The 14274-nt window shown below is 37.6% G+C and overlaps 2 protein-coding genes across 2 annotated transcripts; both read left to right on the forward strand.

Moving 5' to 3' along the window:
- The first annotated feature begins 2068 nt into the window (after positions 1 to 2068).
- On the forward strand, positions 2069 to 10174 carry LOC149046169 (hemicentin-2-like). Its single transcript, XM_089206019.1, has 10 exons — positions 2069 to 2099; positions 2574 to 2837; positions 2971 to 3252; positions 4579 to 4827; positions 5352 to 5597; positions 6888 to 7160; positions 7344 to 7625; positions 7937 to 8059; positions 8676 to 8703; positions 9601 to 10174. The coding sequence occupies exons 1-10, from the start codon at positions 2069 to 2071 to the stop codon at positions 9845 to 9847; spliced, it is 2025 nt and encodes a 674-aa protein (XP_089062145.1). The 3' UTR covers positions 9848 to 10174.
- A 1705-nt stretch (positions 10175 to 11879) lies between these two features.
- Positions 11880 to 13411, forward strand: LOC149046170 (tyrosine-protein kinase Src64B-like). The gene is made up of 4 exons (XM_089206020.1): positions 11880 to 12058; positions 12299 to 12418; positions 12894 to 12970; positions 13363 to 13411. Exons 1-4 carry the CDS (start codon positions 11891 to 11893, stop codon positions 13409 to 13411), a joined length of 414 nt encoding a protein of 137 aa, XP_089062146.1. The 5' UTR covers positions 11880 to 11890.
- Positions 13412 to 14274: the final 863 nt, after the last annotated feature.

Below are 14274 nucleotides of genomic sequence, written 5' to 3' on the forward strand. Positions count from 1 at the left end.
TTTGTAGGGTGGGTGGATTACTTGTGGTCTACATTTTTACAAAAGGAAAGAAGAGTATTAACGTGGAAAAGAACGAAAATGTCGAATTACCTCACACACAGGTATTTTGTGGTAGATTATGTGTTGTGCGAATAAATGTAACCAAAAATAAACTGTATTGGTGCCACAGATACCTGTTAGTACAAAATGCAGTCAGCAGACCGGATACAAAATATAGACTGGAGACTGCAGAGTGGGTACAAAATGCAGACTGAGAATCTGAAGAGTTTTTACGTCTGGTAAATAATAACATGTCATCTTACAGCTTATCGAGCGTCACGCAATCGCTTTTCCTCGATCAACCTTCACGATTATTTGCACTATTGTGGAAAATTCCTGGCCCATTTCTTGATGAAAATCGATCATAATACAATTTCAAGCCTTCAATATACTCTTCTTACTTTGTGCGCGAGTTGGTTTGTGTGATGTCTGTACAGATTTTACCAACGTAACAAAAGTAGATGATGTGAATAACAGTGATGGTAAAGCAAGCTTAAAACGGCAGAAATCACCAGAAACTACAACGGATACACAATTCGCGACTCAATCCAGTCCCAAATTACCGCTCAATAACATCTTTTAGTGTGGATTGGCCGCGAACAATACGACTTGTGTATGCGTCTGTAAGTATTTCGAGCGTTTGCGCTATAATGCCCCAGGTGATCGTAATCAGATCACGTTGAAATACAAAACGACCGACAGAAGAGTTTTCTAAGCAAAAATCTCGTGTTCGTCATGTGACCCGGACCTGTCCGTGCATGACAACGTCAATCATCATCAAGATAACACGTGATCAGCATGTGAACACCTTCACCCTCATTGGATCACAGTTAGTTGTCATGGTGTTGAGGGCCCAATGACCACTGGGTACTATTGCGCAATTTTTCCATTTCGTGGCGGAGGAAAAAAAAAAAAAAAAAAAAAAAAAGACGACAAAAAAACAAAGGCATTTTATGACTGGGCTACCACAGGTATCCCAGTAAAAAGCAAACGTTGATGTCCGGAAGGTTTGTTTTGCATATCATAACAGTTCCCTTGCGTAGTTGTAAAAAAGACATTTTAAGTCACTTGCGGAGATCCAGAAACTGAAGTTGATCTTATTTTGTCGCGAGCCGGCATCTTCGAGACATCAAAAGATACCGATAATTTCACAATCTGCCCCACTCGTAGATCAAATATCGGTACCGGTGTTGGGTGCCTAAAGAAGTGTACGGCCGTGGTAAAGGTAGGGTTGAGTCGATTCCAAAAGCTGATTGGGGAATTGGCAAGCATGTACCACAGATAGTACGCAAGACGTCTGGAAAATTCACTGTACCACCTTGTGTAAAATTACGCGTTCCGTCAGACTTAGGTCTCGATTGGGAATTGGTCAATACACACCCTGTCAGCACCCAGTAACCCGCTTTTAACTGCTACGCCGCTACTGAAACAACGATTAGTAGTCACAAAAGTGACATATTCAAATATTGTCAATTCAACATAAACAAAAATCTTCATACAGGGTAAATATTCATTTTTGTTGGGATCAATTATTGCGTGACTAGCTTATGATATAAATGGGGTAGGGGAAAACACAACTTAAAACCTGGCCTCCTGGCAAAAAGTACTACCGAAGCGTAATATAGTAACCGAAACAGCTTCTTGGTCTTAAAAAATCATAAGTAAACAAGGTAAGAGTGTTATGTTAGATTTTTTTAACAAATTTTAGTGATTTATGCCAATAAACGGTGGCGACAAGTAAGCAAATTTTGCCGGACGTTGAGTTCGTCTCACGATAGAACAACACAAATACACATGGAAATTTTTACAGTAACTTTATAACCATCAGTAGATTCTGTTGTATCGGTCATTGTTGAAACTGTCTTTGTTTTGATGCTACTTTTCGACATAGAAAAAGTATGTCGGACAAAAATACTTACCAAAAAATAAATATCTCTTTGCTAGCTTCAATACTGAGAGGGGATTAAGTTTCGATGATGAAAAAAAGATTATGTTGACAGAAATATCGGAGGTCAAGTAAATTCGTTACATGAGGTCACGCAACTCGGGTGATATTCACGGTGAAAATTTGCATATTTGAGCGGTCGAACGAAAAAAATCATTTCTCGAAAACTACAATATATTTTCACGAAAAAACTACACCACAATTTTAACGACATATTGGGCTACAAAATAGTAGGAGTGAAAGCAACTTACCCTCTTCATTGATGATTCAGCTTGGCATATCTTTCATGAATGTAATATGACTGCTCATAAGACCACTTGACTTCAGTTAAGGGTTACCTAATTTCTTTTAACGGGTGAAATAACATTTTTTGGATGCGATATAATTCTATTCAAAGGTTACATTACTTTGATAATGGCTGACATGACTTTCTTTGGAGTAATATAACTTAGTTTTAGGTACAACAAAGTTCCAAAAACTCCTCAAGTTAAGCTTTATTACTTTATTCTCTTCTTGTAGTGTTAATTACACAGAATCTGACTTATTTTGACATCTTCCACACCGAACTTTTTTTTTTTTTTTTTTGCAGAGAACAAGAATGTGTTGAAAAAAAATGAACTCTATTTTGATATTGGTAGCAGAGAAAAGCTTCATTGCTCTATAAACAATAAAACCAATTATGCTAGTTGGGTCATCAATGGGCGAAAGCTTGAAATAACAAACTCTACTTCTGAAAGGATCAGGGCTAAAGACAATGGTGATCTGTTCATTGATGATGTGCAGCTGTCTGATGGAGGAATATATGAATGCCAGAGATTGGAATATGTTCAATATCACATTGTCTACATAAATGGTATGAAAACACATCTTTTTATCTTGTAGAAATAGGCTTAACATGCAGGACAATGTCATGTAAGACAAGTGCACTTCTGACCTTTCAACAGTATAGCTACGATATTAGTGCTTTTCGTTACTGCTTTCAACAGCAAGATTTACTCAGAAGACGTTGGACCAACAAACCTTTATTGCGTACACGTCTGGCATTATAAGCTGTAGCGCTGATGGAACACCAAATCCACAGATTTCTTGGAGTAAGAAAGGAGGAAAGTCCTTAGACCCGAAACGATTCACTCAAATATCCAACGGCAGCCTGCGTATTGGTTTTGTAACGCCTGAAGACGATGGAACATTCATCTGTACCATGACACAAACTAAAGGACCACAGAGGGTCTCAAGCAGAGATAAAAACATACTAGTGACAGTTATAAGTGAGTGACTAATGCGATAATATATAGAAAGTCACAAAGTCAGTTCTTCAAATGTAATTAATTTAATTTACTCATTTTCAAAACCTTTTCGCTGCTCATACTCACAGGTATGTGAGGTTACATTTTATCGTGAATATGTTCGTTTTCGTTGTTTGAAAGTAGGGTTGTCATGTTAAAAAAATTATACTTAGGTTATTTGTGAACGGTGTAGTTTCCTCGTCATGACTCAAAGTAAGTGCCCTGTGACGAAGTTTATAGTTTCTTTTCAAACTGGTAATGTGCCTAAATCGACTTCGGTTGGTCGTGGTGACAAATTCACTTTCTGAATGCAGTATAATCGTTTGTCTCGCCATGAAGATACTTTGGGTATGGATCGCGACTTTTTGACTGCATATTGTGTCTTCTTCCTGTTATAAGGTCGGTAGATATACATGACCTTATGAAACTCTCTGTTTGGTTGTGATTGACTGGAATCCCACACAGGCTTCGATTGGCACACTTTAACCAAATGTTCTTCCGGAGTCCACTGTCGCAAAGTTATCCTGTTTTTGTGTTTCTTGTGGTCAGCATTCATATTTTTGGGATGTCTATCCCAATGTCTAATTTATGCTGTAACAGTCTCATGTGGATGGCCTCTTTTACCCTGCGTTTAATAATAATAGGATCACTATCAATATACTCTACTTCAGTCCAGAGCAGGTGGTTTCCAGGTGTCTTCTGAAACTGCAGAGGCCTTTGTCTTAGCATGTCGTTTCTCGATCTGCCATATCCCTCGTTTAACCTTACTTCCATAGGTCTGCCTGTTATCTAAACTTTGCCGCACTCACATGGAATCTTGAAAACCACGGGCTCTTGTTTTAAAGATGCAGTGCCATGGATGGCGGGTGTGGTGTTACTATTTGTAACATCAGTGAAATGAATGGAATGCTTTCGGTTCTTCAAATGCTGTAGGAAGCTATCAGCGTTTTCGCGAACCAAGATTGTGAATGTGTCATATACACAGCGTTTCCAGATCCTTCGCTGGTAAGATGATAAGGTTATCGATTGCTCCTATAACTCTATATGTGGAGATTAGCAATAAAGGCGACCAGACTCCCCATGGCTGCGCCTTCTGTCTTACGTAAACTGGTGGTCCGAGATAATAGGAGTACGTAGACCTCAATTCGAAGTTCGAAAGGTTCGCGATCTGACAAACGATTATACTTCATATTAAGCGCTACTGTCATAGTCAAATGTTCATTTAGTTACGGCGTCTAATGCGTTCAATGCAAATGATAAAGGAATACCACTAATTTTCCTGTAATATGTTATTTATTTACCTTTTAGTTCGACCAGATGTTTATATTTCCAGAGCAAGCAATCTCATCATAGAAGGAAGCAGTGTAAACTTGACGTGTAAAGTTGTGGCAGGTCGGCCTGAACCACGGGTCACCTGGCTCAAGAATATTACATTGCAAAGAGAGAGTTCGTCTCTCCTCTTCTCTGAGATAACAAAGGAGGACGAAGGGCGGTACACTTGTAAGGCAGAGAATGAAGCAGGCATTTCTACCAAAGACATTGATATTTCTGTAAAGGGTGTGTTTGTAAAGCTCACAACTGTATTATAAATCAATCATGCATTTGATATGCCTACGGAAAGCGAATCAATAGCCAGTGGGCCTGACTCTAGATCAAGGTTTCTGGGTCTGAGCTAAGGGTAAGGTAATTGTAGAAAACTATCAGAAAAATTAAAAAAATGCAAGGGCTTTCAGCTATTATCTGCGACTGATTCACCGGTGAGGACCAGGTCCTAGATGAATAATTTTTTCAGAACGCTTCATTAGTTATTTATTGCGAAGAACTGGAAAGTCTTTACAATTGTTCCTTTGTTCCCGCTATAACAATTTGATGATATCATGGGTAAGTTAGTAAAATAGCCTGACTGACATAGTTTTTGGAAGGATTTGTTTGATATGGTAAAAAAGTGGGTCGTTGTCTTCTCCTTCTTTTTTAATGTTATTTATTATTGTAATTTTTTTTCTTTTTGTGGGTGGGGGAGGGGGGGGGAAGGTTGGGTGGCTTCTTATTTTGTAATTTGTGTTTACATGCTTACTTTGCAGTTCCACCCCATGTTCGTGATGAGTCTAGAAATCTCACCATTGAATTTGACTACCCTTTTATTAGAGAGTGTTATTTCAGAGGTGACCCACAAGTATCTGTCAACTGGACCAAGGATGGAGTGCTAATTAGTAAAAACAACACCTTGGTTATAAGACAAGCGACGTTTAAAGATAAAGGCTATTATGAATGTGCTGCTAAGAATGATTATGGCGAAGCAAACTCTTCCTTCTGGATCGATGTCACAGGTAAACCCAAAATTGTAGTTTATGTCATTTATCAAACTTGTAACTTAACAGAGCATTTGTTTTAAAGTTTAAGCCAAATTTAAATAGGCCTATTTTTTTCTCTTTTCATCCATTTCCTGGTGACTAAGAGTTGATTCTGACTTACAGACACACAGATTGTAAATGAAGATAAATCCGTAACCAAAGAAATAATTAAAAACACCTCCCGCTATTAAGGAATTCCAAATCCTGTGGTCCACTCTAACATTTTTATCCTTGGACGCATGTCAAAATACTCAATTTGCAGACGTCAAATGACAGATTTCCTTTTTTTTTTATCACAGAATACAAATGTTTCACATTGTTTTGATCATCATTGCCTAATAACTTTTCAAATTCAATATATACTGCTAAAAAAATAAAGCTGATAGTCATTAAACATTTAGGTTTTTAACATCACACTCAACAACCAGAAAGATCAAAGTGCTCTGTGAGCAAACTCGGGAATTGACACATGATTTTTTGGATTATGTTATCTGGTTTAGGGAATTTTGTGGTTGATTGTCATATCTAGAGTACGAGCAGTAGTTCAGTGTCGGTTCGCTAATGTAGCAAAGAAACAAAGTAACGTTGGGATAAGAAGGCATTGCAGTTGAAATGATCATGCTATTACATTTGACAAGGGTGGATGATGTCATGTGTTTTCAAGTTCAAGGATATTATAAATTACAATTTTATGAAAAACGAGGGTTGTCTGTTATTTCAGTGTGAATCCTAGCATGCCTGCCAGTCGCTGGCGCCGCTTGTTGAAACTAAAACGAAAAAAAAAAACTCCTTTAAGATTATCATTGGCTTCTTTTTCACCCCACCACTATTCTTAGCAACAAAGGCCGCCATTCCGTTTGTTTATTGCTCGCCAAAAACTATTAAATGCACTCAAATGCCTAAAATCGAAAAAAAGTTTACGGGAATCGACCAATCGAGCGAGCGAGCGAGCGAGTGCCATTCTCCACATCGTATCTACAACTCGCTCTTGCGCATACGCGCAATTCAGGAGCAATTCAGAGTTAAAAAAAATGAAGGTTATTGGCACAACTGGGACAACTTAAGGCAAAACAATATCTTTTTATTCTAAACGCGAAGAAAACCTTTGGAAAAAAATTGACCTTGGTTAAAAATAGACTTGAACATCGCGTTTCTTGTTTTGATTTTGTTGTTGTTGTTGTTTCGTCGTTTTATCAAAGGTTAGATAAATGGGGTTAAAGTGGATTATACAAACCTTGTTAATTTTGGATTTTTTTTTTATTGAAGTATTTCCACAGATTATAGAGCCTCCGATAAACCAGTCTGTTACTGAGGGAAACTCTGTGAACTTTAGTTGCCGAGCCACAGGTGTGCCAACACCAACATTAGTCTGGGTTTTTAATAATGGTGACCTGCCATCTGGTATCAATCAATTCAATCACAAAGGAGAATCATTTCTTGAATTTTTAAGCGTCACAAAAGGGATGGAAGGGACTTACAAGTGTGAAGCGAAAAATAAAGCAAATACAACTAGTTCCTCTGCAACACTGCGTGTATACGGTAAGTTTAATGATAATGACGATAATGATGACGATAAAGATAACGATGACGCTGACTTTGACGATGACGCCGACGATATCCATGGCGATGAAGATGATGTGACGCCAACGCTGAACTGATGCTGACGATGAGGGTGACAAATGTGGACCAGGATTTTAATCAGTTGCCTTTTTCTTAACGCAGGAAAAGCCTCTGTTCAAGTTTTTCCAGATCAGTATCCAGCAATCACAGCAGGAGACAACCTCACGTTGACCTGCAACGTCAACGAAGAAACAATAAATGTAACTTGGAAAAAAGATGGAGACTCACCACCTGAAAGAGCAAAGATTGATACACGATTCGATAACAAAAAGAGTACATTTGCCGTAACTGAAGTTGTGAAGGAGGACAGTGGTGTGTATTCTTGCGAGGGACGTAACAAGCTCGGTTTTGTTGACCGTTCCTTTGTAAAAATAAACATCAAAGGTAAGCTGGTGTTACTGTTGTGTCCTTAAAAGGCATAAAACTTTACTAATTGAAAAATATATTTCCAAACAGATTAAAACTATTTTTCAGTTAAAGACGAAACAAATGTGGGTCACCTGGCCCATTTGCATGAAATTACCTTGCATCGCTCTGTGAATTTCAGTTATTTTGCTTCTAAGAGCAGGTGTCAATCAAGGGTTAAAGAATGTGCCAAGCTATTTCAAAGCTATTCCAAACAACTTGAATTTTATCAGTACTTTTACTACCGTCGAGATTTGTCTAATGGCCATATATTTATCTTACACAATTAGCGAAGCAAGTGCCACGAGCTATGCAAAGTTTCAACACTTTGTGGTTTTACATTGGTGGATCAGTGGCGGCAGCGATTGTCATTTTGCTAATTGCCTGGTATTTCTGCAAGCTTCGAAGGGCAGGTGACGTCCATTTTTCTGTGTTATTTCAGATTTATTTTTCTGAAAGTAAAAGAAGGAAATGTTTAAACTTATTAAACATGTCTGCTGGGGGGGGAGGGGGGGGGATGAGGAACCCTGAGCTAAGAGTCTAAGAGTAGAGATATTTTTATAAGAATTATTCGTGTCCGGCCAAAAAATGCTAAATTGTTGAGTTTTTTTCACATCTGTATATGTTTTGATAACAATTACAAATTCAGAAAATATCACGTCACCATTCATTTGCGTAAATTCAAATTATACTGCCATTACACAGAAATTTTATTAGAATTTTATGTCAGTGTTTTGGGGTACGAAAGAGCTATCAGCAGGTCATATTGTGCATTTCCAGCACTGATTTTGAAGGTCCTTCTTTAGTCCCGGAAAGTCCATTAACCTTCAAATTACAAAAAGGTTAAAAATTATATCCAGCTGATCACCACGACAACCAGCCATATTCCTTCTCTCGTTGTTGACAACAGAGTTAAATATATGATACACGTGGTTTCTGAGTTGCAAGCTTTCACTAAGTTAATGATGTCATTCTTACTTACAACGAAGCTATTTCTTCGATCTTTTTCCACATATCCTTTGATAATAGCCCCACCTGAGGTGCCACCTAGGTTGAAGTAAGTAAATTCTTTCTTTTTGTGAATGCTCGCTGTTTCAACGTGTCGCTATATCCGAAGTTTCTAACTGTTGAATAGTCTCAGTAGAATAGCGATAAGCGCCATTGCTGAGCAAATACGTCTTTTCTCCAGTTTGGACCAATCATATTCACCATTAAGAGCTCACAGGCCAAAAAGGGTTTTTTCTTTCGAAGCAGCGGCATTCTTTGAAGCCGTTCTTATGGCAGTCAAATGTTTCCTAATGTTCTTTCTGTTTTGGTTTCATCCGTCTTTTACTTGTCTTGACACCTTGTTTAATATATATATATATACATATTTATTTATTTATTTTTTTACCAGCATGCTGGGTTGTGGGTGGCATACTTATAAGAAAAAGAGGCGCTTTGACCCCTCGTCACTCTTTGTTCCAGAAACTGCAGTTGAAATACACTCGGAGTCTTGTAGGCCGATTTAAAATGCCACTCGATATATCGACTGTAGACAATACTTCGGATGGTTTCGGTTAGTATTTCATTTCTTGCGTGGGAGAAACGATATTTATATAAGGTAAAATGCCGAAAAACGCAGTCGGCGCAAGGTTATCTTCATGCGAGGTTTAATCAATCTTCTTTTTTTTTAATAAAATCTCCTCTTCTGGGGCAATGCGTCAACAAACGGGTTCAGCAGATTAGTATCCAAATTTCACCTATCTCAGTAATTTTTTCATTGGCAAGTAATAATTTTCTGACGTACTCTGAAAAAAAAAATTATCTTTGAATGAAAAAAAAGAGAAAAAACTCTTAAAGTGAAGATATAGAGAATATATTTACCACGTTACGTTTAAACAGATTTACAGAAAGAAAAGATAGATAGGTAACAAAGATAGTTAAAGTCTTGTTTTCATCTGCAATTATTCAGTGAAGGGGAAGATGAAGTTGAGATGGATCAGCTGAACTTAAACACAGATGGATGGGAGATTGCAGCTGACCGCCTGATCCTTCGCGAGCATATTGGCAGAGGGGCATTTGGTTCAGTGTGGCGAGCGCTACTGGGTCGTTCCCGTGGCAGACCTGGAAATCGTACAGTTGCTGCCAAGTGCTACTTACGTAGGTACTTTTTTTTGTCTTTCTTTCATACAAAGCTTGATCAAACTATCCTTTATTGATTTTTTGTGTTTCATCTTAATAGAGAGCATTTTTCTTAAAACACCGTTATTAAACTATTTGATACATAACAATTATAGCTTATAGATATACGCTGTTAAAATGAATTATCAGCTGGCATGTCAAATAGTTAGCAGATGGTTCTCCGAGGGACCAGTCGTTAAGTCTTTTGTCATACAACGCCACAAACATTCAACAGAACACGAATATCATTTGGAGTACTAGAAGCTGTGGAGGCAAACGCAAATTTATTCATCAAATTGTATTCAAGGGTATAAAAGCGGAAAATACTACAATATTAAAAATTTCGGTCCACTTTCGCGCCACCTCCAATCACCCGCTGTTCACCTGTAACCTGATGTCGCATATTTTGCAAAGTTGCCCGCTTGGAAACTTTTGATGTGAAATCACGACTAGTGACCTCAGAGAAACCTAGAGAGGGCGAGCCTTAAGCGAAAAAAATGGAGCCATATGCCCATCTGGTGGTGGTAGTATGATCTTCTTCTGTTGGAAAAAGCTGGAAATCATAATGCAGTCGAACCTGCATCAAGCGGCACCGTATTTAGCGGTTACCCTGTGATAAGGGGTCGGTTTTCAATGCCCCAAAATTTTCTTCACTACTCGTAGTACTTTTTATACCAAGCGATTTTGGTCACCCATTACTATGTCCCAACAGCCTATTTGTAATGTTCCCTACCTGCACTGAACGGTCAATAAAGCGGAAGTACTCAAATAAAATTAAGAATAATTTTTCAAGTAAAATTTAATCCAAGTTAATCTCCCGAAATCAATGTTAGAAGTATTTTGGAGCGAGGTCATGTATGTTGAGTGGTCCGTGATGGCATAGAATGGCGATTTTTAATTTTTATTATTAAACGGTCGACCCATGCATGACCGCTAAATACAGGTTGGACTGTCTCAAGCTTACAGAGTCAAATGAATTTACAATAACTCTGGAAACTATGTAACATTTAATATGATAAAAGCAAGGATTATGTACCATATGAACAGTAGGGAACAAGAAGGCGCAAATAGAGGATATTCTAAAAAACCAATGGTCTCAAATGTCTATTCGACCGATTAGGTATTATAACAGGTGCGATTTCTAGGCTTAATTGCGTCTCTACTTTTGTGAGTTGTCTGTAAAATAATTGCGCGGTTCTATGAGCTTGCCAGATGATAACAATTGCTTGGGATTTTCGGTAAGTATGGATTTTATGGGGTTTAGAAAACGAAATTTAATTTGTCTTATGCAGACCAAATGCATTGTAATTTGCGCAGATAGTTTAACACCAAGTATACAATACTTGCAAAAGTGGATGTTCACCACATAAACAATTGTGTCTCTCATGACATGCAAATTTTTTTTTGTATATTTTATTTTTCGCGGTTTCTTAGCAATCTCCGGAGAGAAAGGAAGGAAGGCCCTGCTGAGAGAGATCGAGTTATTAAAACTCTTTGGAAGGGAGGGCCATGAAAATGTTGTTAAGTTCATTGGTTGTGTTACAGTTGGAGGTAATCAGCTATTGTTATGATTATAATCAGCTAATTCACAGTAACGATAAAAACATATCTGACGTCAACCAGTATTGCTTAGATGGTGCACTAATTCAAGGGTTATTTCCAGTTTTTGTCTCATCTAAAGAAATTTACTTCGCACTGTATGTAGGCCATTTTACTTGGAAGATTTAAGCTCTAAAATGTACATGCTAATTGTGATAATAGCTTTAACTTTCACTTTTTATCTGCCATCCTTATTTTTCTGTCTTTCTGTTTATCTGTTTATCTGTCTGTCTGTCTGTCTGTCCATCTGTCTATGCGTTTGTCTCTATTTCTCTCTCTGCTGTGTGTCCATCCGTTTTCTATCTGCGTTTTTTCTTCTCTGAATTTCCCTCTCTGTCTCAGATATAACCTAATGTAAATGTAAAATGTAAAATGTAAAACTAGATAAACCATGTACATTTCAAACACATTTTGGAACTTCTGCACTGCTTGCCATGTAACAATTTTCTTGTTTTTCCCTCTTAGCTCAGCCAATACTTATCATGGAGTACCTGTGGCGAGGTGACTTGCTGGGCTATCTCAGAAAATCCAGGGGTGTTTTCGACCAATATCATCATGGAGTCGGAAGGGTCGACCACTTGACAACGTATGACATGGTGCTGTTTGCTAAACAGATCGCACATGGTATGACTTTCCTCGCGTCCAGAGGGGTAAGTGCTCGAACTCTTCCGGGTTGTGGTCCTGCATGTGTTAAAATGGCATGACTTGCAAATCGTGAGTAGAATACGCTGTACGGCTAAAAAGATCTAGCAAATTAGAATCACTATTCTACAGAGAAATGGTCTGACATTAGCATGATGTTAAACTTTCTACCTATATTTAATTTTTTTATTCTATGTAGTTTGTCAAAGTCCCTTTTATCAGATCATATCATTTTTTTTCGATTTCAGATAATTCATCGCGATCTTGCAGCTCGTAACATCCTTCTTGATGAGCATCGTGTCTGCAAGTTGACTGACTTTGGGCTCTCTTATCAGGATTTCAAATACGGCCCAGGAAATGCCAAGGGGGTAATTTTTAGAATTTCTTCATCATTCGGTCAATTTGTTTTGGGGCTGCTGGTATGGAAGATAAAAATGCGAAGAATTTAAATATTACTGTCCTCACAAACCTTTCTTTTCAGTTATACAGTTTTACTGCAAAAAAATATTTCCCTTCAATGGGAAGCCGTTCTAAGCGTATCGAAACTTTCACAGAAAAAAAAATTGTACCCAGGGAGTGAACACAGGAAATAAGAAAGCCGGAAGAGATATCGTTCTCTGAATAGCAAAGATACAAACTCGAAGGGCAAAGAAACACAGGAGATTTAAAGAAAAAGGAGTGTGTGAATTGTTTTCATAGAATTTGTACAAAGGTGTCTACTGCTCTTGACATTATCGTAAGTCCTCACATCACGGTTTTAATCTTATATGCAAAATATTTTAGAAGTTGTATACAAGGCTCTTTAGATGTCAGATGTCTATAGTATTTTGGTTACTCATCCAGGGATGTATCCCAATCAAATGGACTGCACCCGAGATTCTCTTTGGACATGTGGAACAACTGTCAACCAAAAGCGATGTGTACGTACTGTATTGGTTATTATCAACATATATTCCAAGAGTGAACATTTTTACGATTCTACCTTAACTTAGCGAGGAAAACTAGAATATTCAGTGCTCTATTGATTAGAGGGTCATTAAGAAACGTCAAGCTGGGAAACAGCTGAGGTTACAGCTGTAGTATGAGACTTTACATGAATATTAAGTTTAACGAGCAATATCCAAAATCTGATTAGGATAAGAACAGACGGATGAAAGGATGAGTGGATAATCAAACAAATTAATATGGTGTTTTCTGTTAAGGAGTTTGCTTATGTCTTGATGGCATGTTTTTAAACATCCCAAGTATCTGAGTGATTATAATCCTTCTACCCCAGTTGAGATATATCGTCATCCTTCTATTTCCTTGACAGGTGGTCCTACGGCATCGTCCTGTATGAAATCTTCACCGTCGGTACTTAACTTGTTTGTTACTTTACATTCAGGAAATATACCTGCCGAGATTGCACGCACAATTACTAATTGATGAGTGATACCGAGCGAACAAAAGAGCATTGTACGATAGAGAAGTTGAAGCAGTACTCAATGTTGCTGATAAATAAAATTATGACGATGCATAACAACTTGACATAAAACTTAATTTTAAGTAGAAGTGAAAGTATTTAGTACATTATTGAAAAACCTTAAATCCATCGCTACACTTAAATTTGTTTTTTTTACAGTACTCTATCATCTGATGTAAAACCGAAATCTATTTCAGCAATTAATTGTCGTTTTCACAAAAGAATCATTTCGATCGCCCTGAGAGGAATGAAAGTGATTACAACAAAAAGAGTGTGCTTTTTTGGCGAACAGAAAAAAACATTATTTTTCCACAGGAGGCATTCCTTACGAAGGATGGTCTCAATCCGCGACAATGAAAAAAATCGAAGAAAGTTATCGTCTGCCAAAGCCTGAACATATCGACGACAGTTTGTAAGTGTTGCTTCCTATGTGTGGAATGTTATATAAGTCAAAAGCAATATCGATTGCTGCTGTGGTCAGGTGTTTTTGATACTCTTGGTCTGAATAAGAAGTCTTCCTAAGAAATTAATCTTATCTTGTCAATACAAAAATTTAAATGAAAAGTTGTTGAGTCAAATAAAGAATACGGTGGGTTTTTCATCACAGAATTCGTTTGAGCTGCAATGTAATGAGATAAACTTAGCATTTCAGTTATTTTTGTAACTAGTTGTGGTTTCTCAACTTTGCTACTTGCAATATTAGTGCCTATCGCGGAATTACTGTGATCATATGTCCCTGTGTTTTTCTATAGATACGCGGTG

The sequence above is a fragment of the Pocillopora damicornis genome, chromosome 5 (assembly GCF_964200805.1).
Source record: "Pocillopora damicornis chromosome 5, jaPocDami1.2, whole genome shotgun sequence".
In the NCBI taxonomy this organism is placed as follows: domain Eukaryota; kingdom Metazoa; phylum Cnidaria; class Anthozoa; order Scleractinia; family Pocilloporidae; genus Pocillopora; species Pocillopora damicornis.

Coding starts and splice junctions, on each gene's coding strand:
- LOC149046169 (XM_089206019.1), top strand. CDS start 2,069: ATGAGGTCACGCAACTCGGGTGATATTCACG. Junction 3,253..4,578: donor CATACTAGTGACAGTTATAA/GTGAGTGACTAA, acceptor TTTACCTTTTAG/TTCGACCAGATGTTTATATT. Junction 8,060..8,675: donor CTGCAAGCTTCGAAGGGCAG/GTGACGTCCATT, acceptor CTTTGATAATAG/CCCCACCTGAGGTGCCACCT.
- LOC149046170 (XM_089206020.1), top strand. CDS start 11,891: ATGGAGTACCTGTGGCGAGGTGACTTGCTGGGCTATCTCAGAAAATCC. Junction 12,419..12,893: donor GCCCAGGAAATGCCAAGGGG/GTAATTTTTAGA, acceptor TTACTCATCCAG/GGATGTATCCCAATCAAATG. Junction 12,971..13,362: donor CTGTCAACCAAAAGCGATGT/GTACGTACTGTA, acceptor TTTCCTTGACAG/GTGGTCCTACGGCATCGTCC.